At 40.5% G+C, this 27,764-nt stretch overlaps 1 protein-coding gene across 4 annotated transcripts in view; it reads right to left on the reverse strand.

Moving 5' to 3' along the window:
* Nucleotides 1–1,123: 1,123 nt before the first annotated feature.
* Nucleotides 1,124–27,764, reverse strand: part of Prpsap2 (phosphoribosyl pyrophosphate synthetase associated protein 2) — a 48,996-nt gene continuing 22,355 nt past the window's right edge. For all 4 annotated transcript variants that reach the window (XM_004647944.2, XM_023708224.1, XM_023708225.1 and 1 more), the window contains 5 exons: nt 22,949–23,004; nt 11,968–12,116; nt 10,226–10,296; nt 6,292–6,438; nt 1,124–1,800 (listed from right to left, as the gene is read on the reverse strand). In XM_004647944.2, the coding sequence (XP_004648001.1) occupies nt 1,642–1,800; nt 6,292–6,438; nt 10,226–10,296; nt 11,968–12,116; nt 22,949–23,004 (582 nt within the window). In that variant the 3' untranslated portion in view covers nt 1,124–1,641. The remainder of the gene's footprint in view (nt 1,801–6,291; nt 6,439–10,225; nt 10,297–11,967; nt 12,117–22,948; nt 23,005–27,764) is intronic.

Genomic DNA, 27,764 nt, shown 5'->3' on the forward strand with positions numbered 1-27,764 from the left:
AAAGGCCTCTAAGGAGTCTGATGTAGGCAAGGCTGGCATCTTTACTGCCCAGAAAGTATAATTCTGAGTCCCAAGGCCTCAGCTATGGTGTTAGCTCATGTCTTAGTCTGGAATCGTACAGGCTCTTGCTTGTCCTCCATTCCAGCCATCAACATGGAGGCTATCCTCACTGGAGTGCAGCCACTTTGCTAGTAAGACCACCGGTGCCTCCGCCAGACTCGGTAGCATTCTTTTAGCCAATTAAGGAAACATCTGTCTCAATATGGCCAACTCTGCACATCTCAGTGAGTAGGGTGAAGGAGAGGCCAGGGAAGGACAGGGTTACCTGGCCTGGTCCTGCAAGCCCTGTCCCCGACAGCTGCAGTCCTGTTGTTGAGCTATGCTGAGAACCTTGTTGTGATAACTAATGACTAATCCCAATTTTGAGTTATATCAACTGCTATTTTAATGCAAACTGTAAAATAAGCATAAAGGGGTTGGGGATATATCTCAGTGGCTGCCTGATAAGTTTGAGGTCCTGAGTTTGATTTCTGATACCAAAAACAAAAGCAGAAAGTACAGTTTTCGTTTTTGGCATGGTAGTAGAGATTGAATGCAAAGCCTCTGCCCTGAGCTATATCCCCAGCCCATTTTTAGTTCTTTAGCCAGGGCTTTGCTCAGTCACTGAATTGCCCAGGCTGTGCTTCAACTTGCCATATTTCTGTCTCAGTCTCAAGAGAGTACTGGGATTATAGGAATGCATCACCATGAAGAGCTGGAAGCAAAGATTTTAAGGTCTGAGAGAATCATCTTTATGAAAAAGTCTGCAATTTAGCCAGGCGTGGTGATGCACGCCTGTAATCCTAGCACTCGGGAGGCTGGACAGAAGGATCATCAGGAGTTCAAGGCCAGCCTGGGCTATAAAGTGAGCTCAAGGCCAGCCTGAACTTCATAGTGACACCCTGTCTCAAAAAGACAACAACAAAAGGTCTACAATTTGTCCTTCTTGGACTGGCTGGGAGTGCTATCCCAGGAGCTCCCCTAAAAGTTTCAGACAATCAGGCTAATAACATTTACATACCCACAGCATGTATATTCAGGTTTCATTTTATTTTAGCTATAAAACAACTGCCAAAACAGAGTTTTAAAAAACAAACACAATTTTTATTCCTTCTTTTGTTGCAGAAAATAAATATCACACATATTCCATATGCTTGTCTATAAAAGCACTTCTAAAAACATCATTTATTGAAATCAACAGTATAATCTTTTTGGCTTTTGGAATGCAGATACTGGATAGTAGATAATTTTATTTCATTACCTTTTTTGAACACCTGGCTCAAGCAACTTTGGGAAAAGCTATTTGTGGGCTTTAAAAAACTTATTCCAAGTGTTATTTTTAAACTAGTTACACTAAAAACAACCAAGTTTTAACTTATTTTGAGAACAGTCTTTTATAAAAATTGCCCCCAAGCTAATACATACCCAAACTGACATAAAAAGTTGGTTTATCTTCATAGGAATCAGCAAGAGAAGGCGTAGGGAGTAGGAGGGAGGAACAAAAACTCAGCTCCTGTCATGTGCACAGCTCGGCATGACCTCGAAGTTTTCATGCCCAGACTTCCAGTTTGGCCCACTTGAGTTTTAAGAGTGAAAAGGTGTTTAGTCATCTAAGCCGATGTTTCTGAAAAGGTAGGACATGGACTCCCCATTGTGAATGCGCCGGATGGCTTCGGACAAGATCATGCTGATATCCACTGTTTTGATCTTGGGGCACTGAAGCTTCTGGATTTCATGTGGGATTGTATTGGTAACTACCACCTGTGAATCAAGAGAAAAACCCAGAACATCAGAAAACCAAGCAGCTTCAGGGTCTTGGGTGTGCAAAGTTGCAGAGTACTTGCCTAGCATATGTGAAGCCTTGAGTTTAATCTTCAGCAGTACAAAAACAAACAAACAAAAAAACCCACCCCAATTAAGAAGCCCGAGCACCCTCCTGGGTTGATCTAAAATATGATGCATTCTCAAAGTTCTGAGGTTCTACCTCACAGGACAGGGATCTACCCAGTTTTTCTTATTACTGTTTGAAACTGGGTTTAGTTCTATAGTCCAGGCTGGCCTTGAATTATCTATGTGGCGCTGGCTGGCCTTGAACTCATGGTGATCCTCTTGTTTCATCCTTCCAACTGCTGGGATTATAGTCATGGACCACTACGTATACCTTTTGAGACAAGGTCTCACTATGTTGTTCAGGGTGGCCTTGAACTCACAACACTCCTCCTGCCTAACCCTCCCAAGTGCTGGGATTATAGGCAAATATCACCCTGCCTGGCTCTACCCAGTCTTTGTAAGATTTCCAATCAATGTGAAGCTATATGTGCTCCCCAGGTTAAGATATGATAACCTCACAGTCACTAGGATAGTTAAGAACTAAAAGGACAGATGCCACCAAAGTGCTGGGGGGATGTGGAAAAAACAAATTTCCCATACCCTGCTAGTAGGTCTGTGAAATGGGGCAGGTGCTTTCCAGGAGAATAGAGAACACATGTCTACACAAAAACCTGTAGATGAGTGTTCATGGTAGCATTATTCAGAAAAAAATAGAAACAATCCCACTTTGTAATAATTTATGAATTGAGACAAAATGTGACATATCTATAACAAAAAGGGCTGGAAATACAGTTCAGTAACTATTATGGTTCATATCTAGATGTTCCCCCCACAGCCTCATGGGATCATAGGGGAGGCTTTTGAGAGGTGATTGAATTATAGGGTGACCGGATCAGGTAAGAAGAGGCGAGTCATTGTAGGCGTGGCCAGAAGGGTGCATTTTCCTTTTTGACTCCCCGCCTTTACTCACTCCACTTCCTAATCACTGTACTCTGAGCAGCAGCTTGCCTCCACCATGCCCCGCTGCCACACTACTCTACCTTACAGCCAGCCAACTATGGAACCAAAGTAAACCTCTCCTTTTAGTTGCAGATGTCAGGTAATTTTGTTCCAGCAATGAGAACGTGACTTAGGACAGATTTTGGTTTCAAGGGTGGGGTCTCTGCTTTGATGCTACCTCAATATGTGGTTTAGAATCTTTTGTAACTGGTTCACGGGAGGAGTCTGGAAAGGTTTAAAATGGAAGGTGGCAAAGAAGCCCAAGGATGCTATAAGCCAAGCTTGCTGGGCTATGCTGGTTAGAGTTCAGAAGACCAGAATGCATATATAACTGCAGATTGCATAGACCAGGCTCAGGAAGTTTCAGGTGAGGATTCTACTGGCAAATGAATTCCAGACTATGTGGTTATACTCTGGCAGAAAATATGTCTATATTTTGCTCATGTCCTAAGTCTTTGTGGAAGACTAAAATTAAGGGCAGCATCCTAATTAATCTGGAAGAGGAAATCTGAAGGCAGCCCAATATTAAGGCTGTGGCATAGATGCTGTGAAGGACTTTTAGCAAGCTTTATATGGAAAACTAAGAGCAAAATGCTCATTTAAAAAGTTTTCAGCTTTTTTCCAGAAAGAAATAAGTCTATCAAGGTGGTACACAGGAAAATTTGGTTTCTGAAAAGATTAGCTGTTTCTTTAACTGAGAATCAGGAAAGAATAGCTTTAAGATAAAGTCAAGTATTCTGGATCAGGATAATAGGAAAAGTGACTTAAAAGCATGTCAGGAATCAACAAGGTGTCTCTTTTCATAAGCTTAAGAACGTAAAGCCATGAAGTTTCATTTAAGAATGCCTGGCGTACCCTGATGAGTGGTACAGAGACAATTCTCTGGGATTTATTTCACAATGCTCAACCATCCAGGTACTCTGAAGCTTTTGCAGTCATGATACAAGGAAGCCTGGCCACTGCTTGAGGTGATGGATAGACCATCACTCATGTGGTACTGATTTTATAGTCATGCAAAATAGAAGAGTTGTGAAGTTAGAAGACTCCCACCCAGATTTCAGAAAAACGTGTAGGCTGCTGAGCAGTGTGCTCCTAGCAGGGCAGTATGTGAAACTGAAAGTGTGAAAAGTACAATGGAGATCCCCCAAAGTTGGGGAAGCCAGGAATGTAGAATGTCTAAGGAAAACACCAAACAGTGAGCAAAGCCAAAGAAAAGCTAGGAGAGGTACAACCATAGAAGTGGAGCTCCCTAAGCGCTTTGGAGCTCATATCTCATCACAACTTGCCTCAAGTGCTGGACGTGAAACTACAAGATTTAATGTTTGTCCTGCTGGATTCATCTTGCTTTGGTCCCAGTTTTCTTATTTTTTCTTTCTGTACTTAGGGCAGGGTCTATAGGGTGTTCAGGGTCTTACTACGTAGATCGGACTCCTAGTGAGTCTCCTATTTACTGCTTCCCAAGTGCTGGGATTACAGGTGTGCGCCACCACACCCAGTCTCAATTACCCTATCAGCGCGTCCCAGGCTGGCAAGGCAGGCCCAGGGATCGAACCCCCGGCTGCTGTGTTCTGCCTAAACAGGCACTTTAGTCTGCTGAGCTATCAGGCCAGCCCTTGGACCCAGTTTTCATTTATTTATTTATTTTTTGGCAGACCTGGGGATTGAACTCAGACCCTTGCGCTTGCCAGGGAATCACTTATTCAAACTGAGCCATCTCCCCGGCCCCATATTTTTTTTTATTTTTTGGCAGAACTGGACCCAGTTTTCTATCTCAGTATTTGTCCCTTTTGGAAAAGGAATGCTTATTCTGTGCCACTGCTCATCAGCATTGCTTAACTTCTTGATTTTTACAGGGCTCACAGGTAAGAGTTACTTTAATTGTGTTTTTTTCTTTCTTTTTTTCAGTACTGGAGACTGAACTCAGGACCTTGTGCTTGCCAGGCAGGTGCTTAAGCTGCTGAGCTATCTTCCCAGCCCCTTAGAGTTATCTTAAGTCTCAAAGGAGATTTTAGACTTGGACTTTTCAGCAGTGCTGGAACAGTGAAAACTCTGGTGATTACAGATACACTAAACAGATTTTTCAAAAGAAGATGTACCTAAGTCTTTTGGGAGGCCAGAGTCCGAATGCTATTGTGTATATCTAGATGTCTCCAGAAAGGCTCACAGGCAGGGCTTTTGGGAGGTGACTGGAGCATGGAGGCATTATAGCTGATGTGTTGAGAGGGAGGGTGTGGTCAGAAGAGTTGGGTCACTATGAGGGTGACCTCATCAGGGTATACCTGCCTTTTGGCTCTTCTTTTGAGTGTCTCTGCTTCCCAATCACCACACTATGAGCAGCTGTCCTCTGCCATACTGGTGATCTTGCCATGAAGCCAGCTGACAACAGACTGAAACATGTGCCAAAATAAACCTCTCCTTTCTTAAGTTGTGATTATTGGTATTTTGTCCCAGCAGTGAGAAACTGACTAAGACAATGGCTGAGCTGCTTACCCAGATCCCAGTCCTCAAAAGATTTTGAAGCAGACGAAACTTCTTCAATGTTTTGTGGTAATTATCACACAACTTAACGTATCTTTTTCTTTTTTTGTATTTTTAGGGAAGGGTCTACAGGGTATTCAGGGTCTCACTACTAGATCAGACTTGTAGTGATCTGCCTGTTTACAGCCTCCCAAGTGCTGGGATTACAGCTGCTCGCCACCACACCCAGTTTCATTTGCCATCTCAGAGTGCCCTGGGGGTGGGGCTGGCACAGCAGCCCCGGGGATCAAACCCCTGGCCCCTGAGTCTGTCTGCAGGCGCTTTAATCCACTGAGCTATTTGGCCGGCCCAACTTGGAGTATCTTAACCACCATGGGACTATATTCTTTTTTTCCCCACACAACTGGGTCTCTAGTGATCCCCCTGTTTTCAGGCTCCCCAGCGCTGGGATTATAGGTGTGCACCACCATGCCTGGTCTCAGTGGCTAGGTCAGCATGCCTGGGGGCAGAGCTGGTGTGGCATGTGGTGCTGAGGCTCGAACTCCAGTCCTGCACTTGCCTAAGCAGACACTTAGTGTGTTGAGCTATCTTGCCAGCCCTGCAATTATTTTTCTTTTCTTTTTTTTTTTTTTGTGGAACCGGGAATTGAACTCAAGCCCTTGCGCTTGCCAGGGAAGCGCTTATTCCACTGAGCCATCTCCCCGGCCCCTGATTATATTCTTAAAGTTGGTGAATTATATGGTATATGAACTATATCTCAATAAAGCTGTGATTTTTTAAAAAGTGGCAGAGGAAGAAGCTTATATTCAGTAAAATGTTAATACAATCCACATTTTGAATACAATCTTAACTATGAACAAACTCGCTCTTACACTTAATATGTAACAAGTGCTCAGAGGTGCCAGTGCAGAGGCAATGACACCACACTCAGCCAGACGCTACTACCTCATCAATGGCAGACTCTTCAATCAGCCGGGGGGCATCAGATGATAACAGGCCATGCGTCGCCATCACAAAAATCTTATATGCACCTCTTTCCTTCAGGGTCTCTGCTGCAGCAAGAAAGGTATCGACGTCATCGATGATGTCATCCTATCAAATCACAGGTAAAGCAATTTATACAGACAGATTTGACAACTAGGAAACAGAAAGGTCTGCCTAAATGTACCGTGGGAAATCTCTGTTCACTCTTAGTACATGAGACTGCATTTGGCATGTCCTTGACAATTAAAGAACAAATTAAAGGACAGCTACTGCCCTGTAGAGTAACAGGGGAGACAGATTTCTAACTGGAAAAGGTACCGAAGGACCTCATGGTGTCTCTGTAAGCCTATCCCATGAGCCTCCTCCCTTGTGGCACTTGCCACGCCAGGGCTGGCTCCCCAGTGCCTTAGGCTTTCTGCAAGAGTGCTGCTTTCATCCTGACACCTACTAATCAGAATGCAGGTTCTTCAGGAACATTTGCCAGGTCTTTGTTTTTAAATGCATAGAAAAAACTATTAGAAGACACTTCTGACAGGGCCATAGCTTTTCCCCCAAGTTTTCTCTCGCTTCTTTTCCTTATTTTCCAGATTTGCTCCAGTGAACATGTAGGAAATATACATTTTACCGAGCACTATTCTTACAATGGTAAAACCAATGACTATTAAATTGTGTGTGTGTGTGTTTTTTTAAAGACAGGACTTTGATCTTCCTATATTGCCTAAGATGTTCGCAAATTCCTGGGCTCAAGGGATCTTCCTGCATCTGCTTCCTGAGTGACTAGGACTATAGATGTGTGTCACTGAGCCCAGCTGATTTATTTTTAATATTAAAATACATTGTTCAGTGCTTTTCTTTTTCATAATTTTATTGAGAAACAAATAGCAATGAGACAATTTCAAACCAAATTGGTAGGACAGTTTCAATAATTAACACATTGCATACATTCTTCCTAGTGGTTAATTGCTGTACAAGATGCAGACATGATATCCTATTTACAAACACCATTAGAACAAATCCCTCTATTCATTAAGAGAATGTAACTATATATCTATCCTAACCACTTTGAATACACAAATACAAAATGGACATTCATCTGTATCCCCTTTTTTTGTTAAGTTCCATCATTTAAATATTATAGGTGTGTAAACTTAGCAAAATATTCTAAAAGAGTTCAAAAAATGGCAGAATGATTTTTTTTGGAGGGGGGCTGGCTCGGAATGCCTTCAGGGCATGTTTGGCTGGCTGGAGTTGTGGGGATTGAACCACAGCAACCTGACGCTGACTGCTTTGTTGAAGGAGCCACTTAAAACAACTGAGCTAAGGGGCAGGCCCCATCAGTGCTTTTCAATGTACAGATCAGATTCCCAGGCTTCCAGAGTTCTTTTAAATTCATAATGGCATCAAGCATTGTTAAATAAACTTATGTTTATTTTACATATAACATATTACTCTTTCAATGTATACCAATACATTACAATCTGTATGTCTATCTACCTATGTTTAAAAATATTACTGGTAAGACAGTACGGCAATACAAGAAAACAGTCAGATACTTACTTATGAGACTAGACCTACAACCATTATTGAAACTAACAACTTGTAGATATTAAACCAGAGAAATTGAAATTCTACTCACATAAAAACCTATGCATGGAAATGTACAGCAATTTTATTTATGACTCAGATGTCCTTTAAGAAACAGTTAAACTGTGGTATCTCCAGGTCATGAATGCTGCTCAGCAATTATAAGTAACCAACTATTACCATACAAAACAATATGTATGATCCCAAGGGAATCATGCTAAATGCAAAACTACTTATAAAGGTTAAAGACTATACATTCCATGTATATGACAAATGGAAATGAGAATTATGGAGACAGAGGACCGATTCATGCCTGTCAAGTATGGGTATGATGGGGTGACATGATACGAAGTTTGGGTTACAGGATAACCCTAACCCTGAGTGCAGTGGTGGCAAATGTGTATACATACAAGTACAAAGATGTATAAGTTTGCACATGCACACAGGATATGTAACTGGCATTATCTAAAGGAGCTATGTTCAACTTCCAGAATCATACATAAAAAATAAATATTAAAGACATTCATTGAGTTCTGTGGCTTTTGGCACTGTGCCATCCGAGTTGTTACTGTGCCACTGCTTAACTAACAAAGGAAGTGGGATCAAGAGTAAGCAGAACCTTCCTGCACATCTTTTTCCTATTCCCTGTGACTCTACAATAATTTCAAAATAAAGAGAATTTTCAAAAAACTGAAATTGTAATTGAAAGAGGGAACAAAGTGCTACTGAGTCTATACCATACTGTTACATAGACTTTGCCAATTAAAGAATAAGTTAAGGTACACCTATTACCCTATAGGGTAACACAGGAGACAGACTTCTAATAAGAAAAGGTACCAAAAAATTACTAAGCACTAGGGAACAGGGGCACCCAGTATGGAGCCTGGGAAGCTGTTACCATAGCTTCAAAAATACCTGGATCTTCAAACCTAACAACTGTACCCCAGATACCCAGAAACTCTCATAGGATGCACCACAAAATGGCACAAACATGTTCAAAATAGTACTTCCTAGAATTAGAAAAAATTGTACGTCCAATGCTTGCAGCAGAGAGAAACCAGCTGTGTGAGTTGTACCACAGGATACCTTCTGGGGCCAGCCAGATTGCTTAGGCAGGTGCAGGGACTGGGGTTTGATCCATGCCGGCCTCGCCCCTGAGGCATGCTGAGAGTGGGCGTGGTGGCCTCTGCCTGTAATCCCAGTACTTGGGAGGCTGAAAACAGGAGGATCACTATGAGTCCAATCTGTGCAGTCAGACCCTATTGACCCTGTATTAAATACGTTTTTTTTTTTTTTTTTTTAAAAGATACCTTCTGGCAGTATGAAAGAGTAACAGGCAACTACATGTCACTATTTGGGCAATTGGAGCAACAGGGTTAAACAAAGAAGTCACAAAGTACACAGAAGTATATAAACACCAAAACAAGCAAAGTAAAAAACTATAGCACGGAAGGACACACACACTCTCATAGTACACTATAAAGCTACCTAAGAACATAAGACAAGAATGGACTGTCCTCAGGCTGGAGGCAGAGGGATAACAAATAAATGCCTAGAGAAGATTTCCAGACACATGTGGTCGCTCAGTCAGAGGAGCGAGTACCCAGGAATTCATTCTAGACTTCATGATGCAGACAGCAAGTAAACCCTTTTTGCGCACTGGTTTTATGATGTGAACTGATCTGTTTTGTTTTTCTGCGGTGCTGGTGATGTAACCCAGGGATTCATGCATGCTAAGCACATGCTCTACCACTGAGCTATGCATCCCTAGTTCCTGATGTGTGTTTTAAAAGTTATAACCAACTGTATACTCTTTTATTATCATAAAACAACTTCCTACGTTATGACCAACAAATAGCTGCAAAAAATTTAGTTCAGTAGTTACTGATTTTTGTGTGTGTGTGTGTGTGTGTGTGTGTGTGTGTGTGGTAATGGGGACTGAACTCAGGACCTTGTGCTTATGAGGCAGGTGCTTATGCTGTGGAGGTATCTCCATGGCCCAGACTACTGTGTGTGTGTGTGTGTGTGTGTGTGTGTGTGTAACCGGGGATTGAACTCTGATCCTTGTGTTTGCCAGTCAAGCGCTTATCCTACTGAGCCATCTCCCCGGCCCTGGCCCAGACTATTGATGCAGTATTTTTCAACTTGTGGGACAAAATAAACATTAAGCAACAGGCACTGACTTTCATGAGACTTACCTGGCTATCCACTACCCCCAGGCCTTTTACATGAACATCATTAGTACATTAATAAGTCAGTCAACAGAGTAACAAAGGTATGAAAATCAATAAAAGTAAAAACATCTACATACCACGATGATGGCTATTCTTCCTCCAACATCACCAACAACAGTAATAGGGGGTTTTTCTTTAGGAATCAACACTGGTCAGAATAAAACACACATACTAAATTTTCTATATTAAGAAACAAAATTTAAAAAAGAAACAAAATAAAGCCTTTAATTAGTTACTATCTAATGATTTAAAGTCCCAACAAACTAGGATAAGAGAATTTCTTAATCTGATAAATGCAGCTCTCAAAAACCCAAAGCCAATATGATGTCTACTGGTGACACATCGAAAGCTATCTCCTAAAAGCAGTAAGGAGACAAGATGTGGGGGTAGGGCTACCTCTGAGACTCCAGGTATAAGAAAGACTCGGCGCAGTATCCAGCAAAGCAGCAGCAGAGGAGCGTATCAGAGCCTGGCAGGTCCAAAACCTACCCGAGTGTCTGGAACGTGGGGTAGGGTCAGAAAGAATTTTTTGCTTTGGAGGTGCAATATGCAATGTTGTTTGCCTTGTCAGGTTTTGGACTTGGTCAGGACCTGCTACTCTTTTCTTCTTGCCTGCTTCTCTATTTTGGAGTGGAAATGTCCAGCCTGTGCCTGTCTTACCACTGCATTTTGGAAGCATGGGCTTACAGGAAGTATTTGATTGCACAGGCTCATGGGTACCCAGGGCTTCAGAATGATGTCTACTGTGAGTTGGATTTAAGTGCCACTTAGATGAAATTGTACTTTTTATTTGATGCTGGAACTAAGGTTAAAACTTAACTGGAGTTAAGACTTTTGGTACCATGGGTGGAATAAATGTATTTTGTGTGTTAGGCAGGTATGAATTTTGGGATGGTCAAAGTGAAATGCTGGGCTGCAGAGATAGTTCAGTGGTCTAAGCACCTGCCTAGGCAAGTGCAAAGACCTGGGTTCGACCCCCAGCACAATATGCTGTGCTGGCCCCATCCCGGGTGTACCGAGCAGACCACTGAGACTGGGCGTGGTGGCACACAAATATATTCCTAACTCATAATGACACCCACTGTGGCAATATTAATAGGCAGGTCCTGTAGGAGGTTATAAGGTTCTCCTGAATGGGATCAGTGACCTGATGAAAGGCAGGAGGGAGTCTTCCACCATGTGAGGGCACATTTAGGAGGAACAGGTCCTCACCAAACATGAACCTGCTGGCATCCTGAGCTTGGACCTCGAGTCTCTTGAACTGATAAGCAGTACCCTGTTCACAAATCCCCCAATCTTTGGTATTTTGTTATGGGTACTTGTATTCTGCCTTGGTCACTGACATTCCACAGATTTCTTGTTTCTACATAGCCTTGATTTCTTCATCAGCCTGAGTTACTAACTGAACTGACTGACACAGAGTAATTTATCAAGCCCTACCCTCTGCTAAATTATTTAAACATGTTTAATATATTGCATTAAATATAACATTATGGCAAACAACTATGGATAAAAAAAGCTTTTTGCTTACTTTAAACAAGTTAAGGAACAAATTCCCTGAAATGCCACATTGGCGCCTAAGTAGTCTGAACATCTTCCTATGCTTTGCAATGAATGGCAGGATAGATTATGTTTAAAGGTTCTACCACTCCCAGGCCAGCCTAAGTGTGTATGTGACAATCTGGCCAGGAAAGGTATTAATTGGTTTTGTGCTAATTCAAAAAGTAAAAAGAAAAAAAATTCACATTAAAAACAAAACTTCTCCATAGTTTACCTTTATAACCAGAGGAACGCTGAAAGAGGTGTTAGGCATACTTACTGGGGATCTCCAGGCTGGGGTGGATGGCAGCCACACTCCTGACCATAGGTGGGGAGTGCCGTCCATCCACCAAGTCTGACTCGGCATCCTGCGCTTCACCATGAATCACTGCAATCCCTAGGCGAAGGCGCTCTGCAAAAGACTGTGCCCTGAAGACACAAAAAAAAGACACAAAAATCAAATCTCTGTGCAAAGGAGGGTGGGGTGTTGTTGTTGGTGTGTGTAATTTAAAACACCTAAGTACACAGCAACCCCCCCCCCAAAAAAAAAGTGAAAAAAAATAAAGTAACTTAAAAATCTTAGAATCCAGGACTAATTGTAGAGAGCTCACATGACAGGTATGTCCCTCTGTCCATGGGTATCAAAGCTCAGGGTCAGCCTGGCCTGTTCTGCAATCAGCTTGCTGAGAGTCTGAACTAATTACAACTGTTTCCTCTTTTGTAATTGCTAATGCTACCTACCTGTAAGAACTAACTATAGACAGTGCACAAAATATTCCACAAAGTAGTTATGTTAATTTTAAGATAACATATTTAGTACAGGGTCTATAGAGTCTACAGGGTCTCACTATGTAGATCAGACTCATAGTGATCTGCCTGTGTTCAGTCTCCCAAAAGCTGGGATTACAAGCGTGCACCACCACGCCGTCTCAATTGCTGTCTCAGCGCACCCTAGGGGCAAGGCTGGCACCGCTAAGATAACTTTTATAGAGGTATAAATGATACAGGAAACTGCATAGTTGAAAGGCATAATTCTGTAGGTTCAGATATGTATATGTGCTCATAAAACATTAGCCCAGTAAAGACAACAAATAGCTATCACTGCTGAGTGTATTCTTGTGCCCCTTTGAAATTTATCTGTCCAGCCCTAGGCTACCACTTATTTGCTTTCTATCAGGGTTTTTTTTTTTTTGGTGGAACCGGGTATTGAACTCAGGCTCTTGTACTTGCCAGGGAAGCGCTTATTCTATTGAGCCATCTCCCCGGCCCAAAAGCTTGAAGAAGTTTTTTTTTTTTTTGTATTTTAGGGAAGGGTCTACACCACCACGCCCAGTCTACTTTCTATGAGTTTTATCTTTTCTAGAATCTCTTATTAAATAGAATCACAGTATATGTATTCTTTTATATGTGAACTCTTTCCTTCAATATAGTGTTTTGGGGAATCATCCATGATATACTGTCAATAGCTTCATTTCTTTTCATTGCTAAGTAAAATTCCGTTGTTTCAATATATTGCAACTTATTGGTAAGTTACTTCCTTTTGTTTGGTATTAGAAATTGAACTCAGGATGTTGTGCTCGCCAGCCAAGTGTTATGCCGCTGAGCTATATGCCTGGCCCAGTTTTGTTTTTTTGTAAATGAAACTCCTATGAACTATAGATCTCTGTATGAAAATACGCTTTCCTTTCTCCTGGGTTAAAAAGAGGGGAATGGCTGTATCATAATAGTAGGGACGTATTTAACTTTTTTTATATTTTAGGGAAGGGTCTACAGGGTTCTCATGGTCTCACTACTAGATTGGACTCATGGTGATCCACCAGTTTACAGAGAGCTGGGATTACAGGCGTGCGCCACCACGCCCAGTCTCAACAGCAGTCTCAGCGAGACCCGGGGTTGGGGCCAGTATGATAGGCCCAGAAATCAAACCCCGAATCCCTGCACCTGCTTGCTGGCACTTTACTATGCTATTTGGCCGGCCCCTTGTATTTAACTTTAAAAAAAACAAAAACAAAAACTTGTTTCCATAATTGCTGTACCATATTATATTGCTAGGATCAGTATGAGAGTTCTAGTTCCCCTACATCCTGAGCAACATTTTTTTGGTACCATCACTTTAATGTGACCTACTCCAAAGGTGTACAGTGGTATTTTATGGTAGTTTAATTTGGGTTTTCCTAAAGATGTTAAGCAACTTGTCATGTTTACTTGTCAACCATAGTCTTTCTGAAAAGATCTGTTTATATCCTTTGCCAGTTTAATTGGGTTATTTGTTCCTTTAGGAAGTTTTCAGAATTTTTTGTATATTCTAAATACAGGAATTTTTTTATCATACATATGCTCTACAATAATTCTGATTGTTGTCTTTTCATTTTCTTAATGGCTTCTGGAGAGCAGTTTTTAATTCTGATGAAGTCCAACTGACCGATTTATTTCTCTTATAAACTGCTTTTTTTGTCATAAAAATCTTTACTAAGGGGTTGCTAGGGCTCTAGGTTAGTACTGAAGCACTTGCCACCATGCCAGGAGCAATGAAAAACAACACACTACCTACCTCAACACTGATCTTACGTAAGTTTTACATTTTATCATTCATCTTAAATTGATTTTGTGTATGCCATGAAATATGGCTCAAAATTCATTATTTTTGCACATGAATATCCAATTATTCTAGCACCATTTCTTTATGCTTTGCTTTCATTTGAGACCCAGTCTTGTAGTTCAGACTGACCTTGAATTCTCTATAATGCAGGCTGCTCCCAAGTGCTGAGGTTACAGGCGTGTGCCACCATGCCCAGCTAGCATCATTTCTTTAAAATCTCCCTTGCATTCCTCTTTGCATCTGTGTTGAAAATCAGCTGTGACTTTATCCCAATACCATACCAACATGCTTGCACAGCTTGATAGCAAGGACTGAATGCAAGCGATTTTTTTACACTGTTATGTATTTTTGAAGCTGTGCTGGCTGCTCTAGGTTTTAAAAAGCCTGCTAAGATTTTGACTGGGATAGTGTTAGTTCTACTGATCAATTTGGGATGAAGTGCTATATTAACAATACTGGCCTTTCAGTTCATGAACACAGATCTCCATCAATTGAGGTCCTCTTTAATTTCTCTCAGTAATGTGTTATATAGTCTTCAGGATACAATTCTTCTATATCTTTGCTTCAATTTATTATTGCTTGTGTCATTTCCTTTGAAGCAATCTGGTTTTTTAAACTTCAATGTGTAGTTAGCTGTTACCGGAATACAGGAATACAACTGATTTTTGTATACTGCTCTTATACCCTGTAACTTTGCCAGTCTGATTTATTAGTCCCAATCACAGTTTTCTATATCACCAAGATTTTCTATATAAATCATCAAGTCATCTACCCAGTGGGTGTGCTTTACTTTGTTTCTATACTGGACTCCTTATTATTTTTAAATTGCAGTGTCCAGAAGCTCTAGTACAAAGTTGAACAGAAGTAGGAAGATCAGACATTCTTTCATAGGTTCTGATTTCAGAGGGAAGCAGCTTATCTTTCACCATTAACTGTGATGCGGCTGGATGTTTTCTTGGATCCTCTGTCGGATGAGGAAGTTCTTAGTTTACTTTTAATCAGGAACAGAAGCTGAATTGTGTCAATTTTTTTTTTTCTTCAGTCTATTGAGATAATGACTTTTTTTTTTTCATCTTTAGTTCACTTAACTATTAATTATACATATTATTATTTTCCAAAATTGGGTTCTTAACCTTTTAGGGGACCAGAATGTTATTTACTTAAGTAGTATAAGAATGGATATTTCGTGTTTTATATTTTTTCATTCTATATAGGTGAATGAGTTTTAGTTTGGCAGATCTGTGCACAATGCATACTTCGATCATCTTCACTCCCATCACCTCCCTTGCCCTGTCCTCTTCCCTTGTTTCCCCTTTCTTGGGGGGTGGATTTCAATGCATACAATGTATTTTGCTCATTATCTATCCTGCCCTTACAGCTCCCCCTCTTATTTCTTCCCTGTTGTCTAGTAATACTATCTTTTCTATTTTCTGGTCATCTCTTTTAAGAGTCCACTAAGAACATTTGATATTTGAGTCTGGCTTGTTTTGCTCAATGTGCCCCCTCCATTTATCTTCTTTTTCTTTTTTTTTGCGGAACCAGGATTGAACTCAGGCCCTTGCGCCTGCCAGGGAAGCGCTTATTCCACTGAGCTATCTCAACGGCCCCCATTTATTTTCTTATGACAGAATTTTATGCTTCCTATGGCTGAATACACTCCATGGTGTGTACACACCACATTTCCTTCATCCATTCATCTGCTGACAGGTGCCTTGCTGGTTCTGTATCCTGGCTATTGTAAATTGTCTGCAATAGCATGGGTATGTAGGTATCCCTATAGCATGCTGATTTCAAATGCTCTGGATACACATCAAGGAATGGTGTCACTGGATCAAATCGTAGCTCTATTTTTAGTTTTTTGAAGGACAAGTTTCATTTAGCTCACATATTTTTAGTTTTCTGAGGAATTTCCATAATGGCTGCACTAATTCAGATTACTGTCGGCAGTATAAAAGGACTCCTTTTTCCCTACAGCCTTGCCAGCACTGTTTTCTTGATGACAGTCATTCGGATTGCAGCGAACAGAACCTTAACGCTGATTTGATCTGCACTTCCCATTTATTGATTTTTTAAAAAATGTTATAACGTCATACTCTTGGAAGACTCCAAATGGTCACGATATATTAATCTTTCATATACTGCTGGATTTGATTTGCTAAAATGTTGCTTCGGAGTTTTACATCTGTTTGTAAGGGATATCGGTGTGTAGGTTTCTTGTACGTCTATTTCTGCTTAGCTACTAGGGTAATGATGATCCCAGAAAATGAGTACAAAAGTATTCTTTAATTTTCTGCAATTTATGTAGGATTATTATTATTTAAAAAAATTTTTTTTGAGATATGGTCTTACTAAGTTGTTCAGGCTGGGCTTGCACTTGCAATCCGCCTGCCTCTGCTTCTCAGACTGCTGTGTTTACAGGCACGTGCCACTGCACCTACATCAATTAGTATTCTTTCTTAAATGTTTGGTAAATGTCATCATGAATTTTTTTCTGAGAGATCTTGAGGGTGTAACTCAGTTGTGTAATACATGAAACCCTTGGTTTGAGTGCACACATTGTACATAAAAACATTTTCTTTTACCTTTGTGGGAAGTTTTACAATTTCATTTTCTTAACAGACACAGGATATTCAGGTAACCTAGTTCTTCCTGAGTTAGTCTTGATAATTTTTTGTCTTTCAAGCAGTCTGTCCATTTCTTCTACAGTGTGGAATTTTTTTGGAATAAGGTTGTTATAGTATTTCCTTATTACCATTTTACTGTCTGTAGAATTTATGATGATGTCTGCTATTAGTCATTTCTGTCTTCTTTTCCCCTGACCTATCTGGATAAAGGCTTATCAATTTTACTCTCAAAGAACTGAGGTTCAGCTTTCATTGCTTTTCTATACTGCTTTTTGTTTTCTGTTTCACTCACTTATGCTTTAATCTTCTTTATTTTATTTCTTAGTTTACTTTGGGATTTTTTTTATTTTTAATTTTTTAATTTATGTATTTGGTATAGGGTCTCACTACACAGCTTAGACTCGTAGTGATCCTCCTGTTTTCACCCTCCCCAGTGCCAGGATTACAGGCATGTACCACCATGCCTGGTCTGTGACTAGCTCAGCACACCAGGGGGCAGGGCTGGTGTGACATGTGGTGGTGGGGATCAAATACTTTGGGATTTTACTGGTATATATATTTTTTTGATGCTAAGGATTGAACCCAGGTCCTTGTGTATGTTGGGCAAGTGCTCTTCCACTGAGCTATCTCGTAGCCTCATTTTGATTTTACTTTGCTCTTCTTTTAGTGTCTTAAAGTGAAAACTGAGATCACTCACTGGTCTGAGATATTTTTTTTTTTTAATAAAAGTGTTTAGTTATATAGACTTCTCCCTATAGAGTTGAAAAGCATATCACAAATTTTGATGTTTTCATTTTCATCTGGTTCTAAATTTTCTAATTTTCTCTTTTTTTTTTTTTTTTGGTGGAACCGGGGATTGAACTCAGGCCTTGTGCTTGCCACGGAAGTGCTTATTCCACTGAGCCATCTCCCCGGCCCATCTAATTTTCTTTTTTTCTCCCCCCATAATTTTATTGAGAAATTAACAGCAATGAGAGAGTTTCAAACCAAACTGGTAGGACAGTTCCAATAATTAACACATTGCATACTGTCTTCCTTGTTTGTTGTACAAGATGGAGACATGATATCCTATTTACAAATGCTATTAGAACAAATCCCTCTATTTATTAAGAGAATGTAGCTATATATCTATTTTAATCATTTTGAATACACAGATACAAAATGGTCATTCATCTGTATCCCCTTTTTTGTTTAGTTCCATCATTTAAATATTATAGGTGTGTGAACTCAGCAAAGTATTCCAAAAGAGTCCAGTAGTCCATAGTAGAATTGGGTCTTCTGCTTGACTGGCAATGTCAGAAGTTGTTGACCTGAGTCCCCTATAGCTCAACAGCATGACTTTACTTCCTATACTTAATTTTTATACTTTTCTGCTGGATGGTTAAGACCAAGATAAAGCAAGACCTATGCAACAAGAATTGTAGCTTTTGAATCTGATAAGGTCAGTGAAATCCCCTCAGGATTTATCCTGAGACCCAGTACCTCAGATTGTAGATCCTTTGTCAGTGTCAGCCATGTGGATGAGTCACAGCCACTGCTTGGCCAATTGATTTCTTCTTTGATCCACTGGTTATCTAGCAATATGTTGTTGTTATTAACCATCCAGGGCTTATACGTCTGTTATGGTAATTATTCTTATTTCAATGGATCAGAAAACCTATTTTATATGATTTAATTAGCTTTAACTATAAGGTCTGTTTTATAGCCCAGAATATGGCCTATCATAGTAATTCTGTATACTCAAAAAGAATGGGTACTCTGCCGTTCCAAAGTGGTGCCCAAACTGTGGATTTGATTTTTTTTTTTTTTTAAATATACCTCTGTTTTTAATGGTTGGCAGTGCTGTGCCAAGTCCTCTACAGCCTGATTTTCTGTATACTTGTTCTGTCTACTACAGACAGGAGTAATGGAATTGCTGGCTATGGTTATAACAATTTCTCCTTGTAGCTATCAGTGTCTGCTTCACATATTTTGAATCTCAGTTCATAGTGTTTAAGATGATCTCATCTTCTTAAAGAACTGACCCTTTTTTCATTATATCCCTATCTCTGTCAATATTACTTGCTCTCATTTTATTGACAACCAACATCAACTTTCTTTTAAAGAATAATACTGGGGTTGGGGAGATAGCTCAGTAGAATAAGAGTTTGCATGGCAAGCACAGGGTCCTGAGTTCAATCCTTGGTCCCACACACACACACAAAAAAAAAAAAAAAAAAAAAAAGAAAAGAATACCATGGTACATAATTTTGCTATCTTTTTGTTTTTAGCCTCTGCCCTCCTCCTCACTGCCCTCCCCCTTGCTTCATAGGGTTCCTGGTCACCTGAGCAGGACACTGGGTTTTACTCTGCCTTCCATTCCAGCACCTGTAGCACAGTAAACATTCAAATGCTTAAAGATTTCATGGGTTCTCCCAGTCTTGACTTTGCAAAACCAAAAATTCAAAACAAATTATTTTCTAGTAGCTCACAATAGCAAACAAAACAGAGGAATCACAGAGTTTCATCAAAACTACCCACAGAAGCTGTACCCAAGGCATTTACATAACACAAGACCAGAGCCCCTGGGAGTTTCCTCCATGACCTATGCAACTTCAGAAAGCTTTGCTTCAGTCCTAGGGGATACTTTAAGAAATTTAAACCATGTTTGTTTGTTTGCTTATTTATTTATTTTTAATGTATTTGGTTGTTACAGGGTCTCAATACGCAGCTCAGACTCACAGTGATCCTCCTGCTTTCTGCCTCCCCCCAGGCTGGGGTTACAGGAGTATACCTCTAGGCCTGGACTCTGGCTGGCTCAGCCCACCCTGGGGGCGGGGCCTGTGCAGCATGTGGTGTGGAGATCAAACTGTGGTCTCTGCACTTAATTAAGCTTACCTAACAGGTGCTTTAGTCTGCTGAGCTATCTCACTAGCCCTAAACCCATGCTTAAATGCTTCTGTTTCAAGAAACACTTTCATAAAGTTGTATTTTTATCTCTTTCAGTACAAAACATGAAAGTGTTACTACATTACATGTAGTTTAACTCTTCTGTGGCACTTTAAAAACATCTTGGGCTGGGGGTTAATGCTCAATGGTAAAGTTCCTGACCAAAATTCACCAGGTCCTGGGTTCAACCATCCCCAGTACTGCAAAAAATATTTTTAAAACTTTATTTTTGAGACAGGGTCTCGCTATGTAGTTCAGCTGGCCTCAAACGCAGAGACCCTCCTGCTTCAGTATTCCACATACCTGGATTACAGCTGTGCACCACTGTATCCAGCTTAAAAATTAAAATTTTAAATTGCAATCTCAAATGCATGTAAGTATCTTCTATCCTGATCCTATCTATAAGGTACCTTAATTTATATCTCAAAGGAAAAGATGATAAGGAGCAGACTTGTACAACATATCAAACACAAAGACGTGTATCTCTGTGTAGATGCTATTTGAACTTAGGGAAGAGTCATAAATAGGGAGGACATTTTAATAAAGAGTTATAAAATATTTCTGAATTTAAGATTTAGCATCCAGAGGCTAGAGGGCTCAGTGACAGGGCACCTGATTAACAGGCTTGAGACCCTGGGTTCCATCCTCAGCACAACCAAGTCCCAAAATATAAGTATTCATCTAAGTTTAAAGGCTTCCTTACAAAAATGCAAAAGTTAAAAGAAATTCTCAGAGAATAAAACCTACACAAATACAAGGGCAGTCTTCAGTAAAGTGTGGTATCACTTAGACTAGCTCCTTCCTCCTTCTTTAAAGTCTGCACAAACCCCAACCAAAGCTGACACCCTCTTGCCAGAGGACCAAAAAGGCAGTCCAGTGAGCCAGAAGACCTAAGACAACCCCACCCCATTCTAGCCAAACACACAGAAAGACCACAGCCATGTCTCCCCCACACCAGCAGAAGCCAAGGCAGCTTGGACCTCCACACTTGCCAGGTGTGATGAAGTAACTGATCCCTGGCAGGAGGTATAGGAGGGTCAAGCAAGAAGCAGGGACTTTCACCCTTTTGCTGGGGACACTGAATGCCCTCACTCCCAGCAGTATCAACAGAGATGGAAACATGGACTTCCACCCTGAATTCTGCAAGAAAAACTGGCTTCTCTTTTTTGGTGAGAATCTTGAACAGACCACTTTCACTTGGGAGTAACAAGGCCACCCCATGTGTCAGAGGGTTTGGGAGGTGGGGATTCTGCTTCCTCCTGGAAAGACCTGCAGCCCCTCCATCTTGGGTTAACACTCACCCTGAACAGCAATGAGATCTCCCCCACTACTTCCTCTGCCAGAGTCATAAGAAGTCAACAAAACAAGTGTAAGACATAGACTCAGCCTCAATACCCAAATGTCCAGACTTCACTTTAAAGTCATTCATTGTATCAGAAGTCAAAAATACCTCAAAGTGAATGAAAAAAGCTCATTAACAGATGCCAACACCAAGATGATAGACAGGTTAAAATTACATGAAGGAGATTTTAGAGCAATCATTAGAAAAATGCAACAAGGAGCAATTATGAACATGATTGAAAAAAATGAAAACAATAGGCTATGCAAGAAAAAAAAATCTTAGCAAAGAAACAGAAAATATTAAATAGAACCAAATGGTAGTATAAGGGTGTAAGAACTTAAAATACAGTAATCAGAGGGCACATGAGTAGCTGAGTAGTAAAACACATTTTTTTTTTTTTTTTAATATTTAGTACCAGGTCTACAGGGTCTCGGACTTGTAGTGATTCTGTTTTCAGCCTCCCAAGCACTGGGATTACAGGCGCAGGCCACCATGCCCAGTTTCAGTCACGTCTTATCACACCCCAGGGATGCGGCTGGCACAGCACAGAAGGGGTTGAATCCCAACCCCTGTGTCTGCCTAAGCAGGCACTTTAGCCTGCTGAGCTATCTCACTGGCCCAAGCAAATGCTTTGTATGCTTGAGGTCCTGGGTGCTAACAGAAAAACAAAATAATTAAATTAAAAAGCTATTCTGATATCAACTCAGCTGATAGTTATTGTCCCCAGTAGCCTCCAGATGCCTGGGTAAAAGAAAAAATAGGAAAGAGTCTCCAAGATTTATGAATAAAATCAGGAGTGTAGTGCTAACACATACTATCATGTGGATGTACCCTGAAGACAGGACACTAAAGAAACAATTTAGTCACAGAAGGCCAGAGAGGTGACACTCCACATACATGTGACACTCAGAACAGGCAAATGAGCAGGACAGGGAACAGATGGGTAGTTGCCGAGGACGAGAGGGAGAAGGGACAGGGAGTGATTCTTAATGTGTACAGGGTGTTGTACACATTATTTATTATTTATTGATATGAGAAGTTTTTGAAGTAGAAATGGGGTGGTTTACCAACACTGTGAATATACTAAATGCCAGTGAGTTGTAAATGTTAAAATGATTATATTCTCCTCTCCACATCCAATGGTTATACAGCTCTGTACAACTCAGGTGCTTCAGTTTTGTAAAACGTTGCCTTTTAACACATATAAACAAGTGGCTTCTCAGCTAGACACAATTCTGTTAATAAACTAGTCATTTTGCCTAACAGGCAGTACACAACTACAAAGTGTATCTATCAGCATTTTATTTCCCACATTTAAGGACCAATAAGCTCATATGGAGTAAGGGATATAAGGAATGGTATGCCTACATGGGCTGGCTGTGGTCTAGAAATATGACTGACAGTCACAGACTGGGAATTTGTGTGTGTATGGGGGGCTAAAACATTTATGTAACAAGTGAAGTTGGCAGGGTAATCTTTTTTTGGGGGGGCTGATGCTGGGGTTTGGATCTAGGGCCTTATTTTAAATTATATTTTGAGACAGGGTCTTCCTAAAGTCACTAAATTGCCTAGGTTGGGCACAAAGTTGTGAGCCTCCTATTTCAGTCTCTCAGAGTGTTGCAATTACAGGCACATGCCATCATGCCCAGTTAGGATAATCTTAAAATCGAGCTACAGGGTGAACCACCACAGTCTGGCTTGGAACACCAAGAACTCAACTACTGTCCTTAGATGCTGAACCAAGGTAAGGTTGAGAGGTCCCACCTACCTCTTGGCTGAAGCTGGAGACTTGGCCACGATGACTGCATTCCTGTAATCTGGGATCTGTGACAGACAAGAGGTCAGGGATTATGGCCATGTCTCTTAAGGGCCATTTCAACAATCTATAACAAGAAACATTCCATACACTCTCATCTGGTTTTGCAAAAAAAGGGGAAGATCAAAGTAAAATGTCTCCTTTGGAAATTAAAAGAAATGCCCACCTAGGAAAAAACACTACAAAAATATAGGCTATATAACTTTTTAAAAATAAAAAGAAAGGATAATCAGTGATTAGGTTGTATTTCTTGCTCAGTAAATACTGATTAATTCAGTATAAAGATGCTTTGATAGTAACTAGAAAGTCTTTTCGTGAATTCAAAATCCATGTAATTTCAGAGTACAAGGATCATCTTCATCCAAACTAAACAGAGGGCAACTGTCGAAAGTCCACATCAGTGTGGTCTAAACAGATGCCCAAGCATATGAGAGTCATGACATGCTAAAGGTATCAATTTGTAAAGATAATCAACTGTACTATTTTTTAAAAGATGTTAGGCGCCCTTAAAAAAGAACAACTATAACAGCTAATGCTTTGGGGTCTTTTTACTGCTGAAAAGTTAAGTAATCTATACTTGTGGCAAGTAAGGTCAAGCATGCACATTATCAAGGTCTAGAGAATATAGAAGAGACTTGTAAGCTGAGCATGAGGTTTTTTCTGGCTTCACCCTGGCCATATTTTCACATTATTTACTTGAAATTTAATCATTAAGACTGTTATTCTACTGAAATGCATTCCCATTGCTTTGTTCTCACAACTGTATCAATGTATGTTACTATACACAGTAATCTGGTGTCCTGTACAAGGCCTAGTGCATAAAAAGCACTAAATAGTAAGTACTCCGTAAATCAACAAAAAACTAGTCAATTTGAAGAAGACCCAGCACAAGTGCAGCCAATATAAATGCATGGATCAGTGTATCTACACAAAAGCCTAATTCATCCAACACTCACAGGATGAAAGGAACAAAATATATTTTTACAACTTCTATTTTTTGGGGGATAGGGAGCTGGAAATTTTTTCCAAACTATCTCATTCACTTCTTTGTCTCACCAAATATCAAAGAGTATGAAATCCTTCTAAGAGAAGATTTAACCCCTAAGGAAACTATTATTAAAATATATAAAAGGATTTTATAATAAAAAGTATCTATTCTCTCTTCAGAAAATCATATAAACAAAGTAAAAGTTGCAATGAAAAAGAACAATAAAGAAATCTAGGAAGAGGAAGTTGTGGTTTACGTAAGCAGCTCAGTATCTGGCTTGCTGAATGATACAACTTGAAGACAGCCAGGGAGAGTCAGGTAAGGAAGTTTTCCAGAATGCTACATATAAGAATACATATTAAAATTAAAAAACAGAGTTATAGCCGATGTGGTGGCACACATCTACATATTCAGCACTCAGGAGCCTGATACAAAAGGATTTCTGAAACCCTGCATGGGGAATACAGTGAGAACCTGTGAAAAAATATGTGTGTGGAGGGATATTATAAATTTTATGTATGTACGTGTTTTCTTTCAATAATACTTAAATTAATTTTCACTATGAGGGCTTATATTAATTGTTAGAAGGTAGCAAAAACTTGTATGCTTACTAGAAAAACATTCTTCAGAAATCTATAAACTGCCATCCGTTTTAGGAATTGGTGTTATTTTTGTCTTTTTGTGCGTGCGTATGCAGGATCTCACTAAGTAGCTCAGACCTGTAGTGATCCTCCTGTTTTAAGCCTTCACTAGTGCTGGGATTACAGGCATGCACCACCATGCCTGGACTCCACTGCTGTGCTTAGGGCACCCAGGAGAGCGCGGCTGGCGTGGTATGCAGTGCCAGGGATCAAACTCTGGCCCCTGTGCTTGCCTAAAAAAGCGCTTAGTCTGCTGAGCTATCTTACTGGCCCTATTTTTGTCTTTTTTTGAAACAGAGTCTTGCTATGTAGTTCAGACTAGCTTTGAACTATGTAACCCAAACTGGCCTTGAACTTGAGGCGATCCTCCTGGGTCAACCTCCCAAGTGCTGGGATTACAGGCATCTGCCACCATGGCTGGCTTACAAACTATCATCCTTTAAATACAGTATTAGGGGCTGGGAGATAGCTCCGCAGACTAAGCACCTGCCTGGCAAGCTCAAGGTCCTGAGTTTGATCCCTAAGAGTATATGCCATGCTAGCCCCGAAACCTGGCGTGGTGTCGTACCTCTGTAATCCCAGTGCTGGGGAGGCTGAGATAGGAGAATCACTAAGAGTCTGACCTGCGTAGCAAGACCCAATCAACAAATAAAATAACTACAGTATTAAAAATGAAATTCTCGTAAGACATGCTGGTGCACAACTATTAATTCCACCACTTGGGACACTGAGGTAGAAGGATCGTTGTGAGTTAGAGACCAACCTGGACTACAAAGTGAGCTCAAGGCCAGCCTGAAATGTATAGCGAGATCCAGTCTCAAAGACAGTAAATAATCTGTAAAAGTTTACTAAATAGAGACAATTCATGTGAAGAAAAATCAGTTCATAAAAGCAAAATAGCTGATTATAATATAAATTAAAATTTTGAAGGCTTTTTACATAAATCACAAAAGTAGAAATATTAAAGAATAACCAAGTGACTATATTAAGATGGCACAAGTGCTGGGTGTGATGACACACATATATAATCCCAGCACTCAGAAGACTGAGACAAGAGGATCTTTAAGAGTTCAACGTACACTACATAGTGACTTCAAAGTCAGCCTGACCTGAATAGTGGGATCCTATCTCAAACTACACAAGTCTGATTTATCCAGAATTCAAAGGTAGTGGTAGAGCTCTTTGCTTGCATGTACAAAGCCCTAGATTTGATCCTCAGCACCACCAAAAAAAAAAAAAAAAAAAAAAAAAGAGGGCTGGAGATGTAGTGAAGAGAAGGCTGTCTGGGTGCAATCCTCAGTGCCAGAAGGAAAACAAAACAGAACAAACAAACAATAATCATGTATAATAACATCAAAAAATAAGCTAGGGTTTAATTAAATCTAGGCGAGGAAGTAAAAACTTGCACCAAGATTACAAAATGTTGCTTATAGAAATCTAAGAATTAAATACATGGAAAGACATTTTTGTATTTATGGTTGGAAGAGTTAACATTACTCAAAGAGATCTACATATTTAATACTATCCTGATCCAAACTCTTAATAACCTTTTTGCATAAACCAAAAATCCAATTCTCAAATTCATGGAACTGCAAGCCCCAACACGCCAAAACAATTTTGTTTGTTTTTTTGGCAGAACCGGGGATTGAACTCAGACCCTTGTGCTTGTCAGGGAAGCACTTACTCTACTCAGCCATCTCCCCAGCTGCCAAACCAATTTTGAAAACGAAGAAAGATGAAAGACTCACATTTCTCAATTTCCATCTAAACTGAGTGTGGTACCGACATAAACACATAGACCAGATGACAGTCAAAGGAATCACAAATATTGATGGTCAATTGATTTTTGACCACAGTGTTAAAACCATTCAACAAGGATAAGGATAAACTTTCCAACAAGCCGTACTGAAAGGTAAGATCTCCAAGCAAAAGAATGAGATTGAGCCTCTACGGCTCATAACACAAAAAGTAGCTCTAAATGGATTAACTGCCTATACCAGTGATGGCAAACCTTTCAGAGCTTTCAGTGATACAAACAAGCCCGAGACATGTGTGCCACAGGCTTGCCACCACTGACTTATGTGTAAAATCTGAAACTATAAAACTCTTAAAAAAGAAAACAGGAGGGGCTGAGGAAGTATCTTGGTGGTCTAAGCACCTGCCTGGCAAATATAAGGACCCTGGGTTCAATCTGCAGTACTATATGCTATGCTGGCCCTGAAACGGGGCGTGATGGCCCACACCTATAATCCTAGTGCTAGGGAGGCTGAGTTTGAGCTACATAGTAAGACCCTGTACCAAATAAACAAAAATTTTTAAAAAGAAAAAAGAAATATGTTTTCATGACTGGATTTTTTCCCCCCCTGAACTGGGGATTGAACTCAGGCCCTTGCACTTGCCAGGGAAGCACTTATTCTACTGAGCCATCTCCCGGCCCCTTCATGACTGGATTTGATAGAATTTTCTTAAATGTTCTAGCAAAAGCACAAATAACAATATAAACAGAAAAATGACTTCATTGACATTGTAATCTTTTGCGTATCAAAGGACACTATGACAAAAGTAACAAGACAACTGGCAGAACAGGGAGAAAGATCTGAAAATTGTATTTAAGAGTCTGGTATCCAGCATAAAGAACTCCTTCAACTCAACAATAAAAAACTCAATTTTTTTTAAATGCAAAAAGATTACAATACAGACCCAGAGCGCAGGCCCCGCGAGTGAGTGAGATGACCCGAGGGCCGCGGGATCCTGACAGACCCAGAGCGCAGGCCCGGCGAGTGAGAGAGACGACCCGGGCTGCGGGATCCTGAAAAATCCCAGAATGCAGGCCCAGAGAGTGAGATGACCTGGGACCCTCCAGATCCTGAATTGACCAGGAGCGTAGGTACTGCGAGTGAGTGAGACGACCGAAGCCGTGGGATCCTAAATAGACCCAGAGCACGGGCCCAGCACGGAACCCTTCAGCAGAACTCCCTGCAAAGAGGCTAGAGGCAAGACCCAACCAGCTGATTTAGGAGCAGAACATCTTGCCAGAGAGACACAAAGGGTTCAACTCTAAGGCTGCAGCAGAAAGAAGTGGAGCACAGCAGCCAGATCCAAACAACACCCACCTGGAAGAATCCGAACTTCACAGATC

The sequence above is a fragment of the Octodon degus genome, unplaced genomic scaffold, assembly GCF_000260255.1.
Source record: "Octodon degus isolate 3935 unplaced genomic scaffold, OctDeg1.0 scaffold00342, whole genome shotgun sequence".
Lineage (NCBI taxonomy): Eukaryota > Metazoa > Chordata > Mammalia > Rodentia > Octodontidae > Octodon > Octodon degus.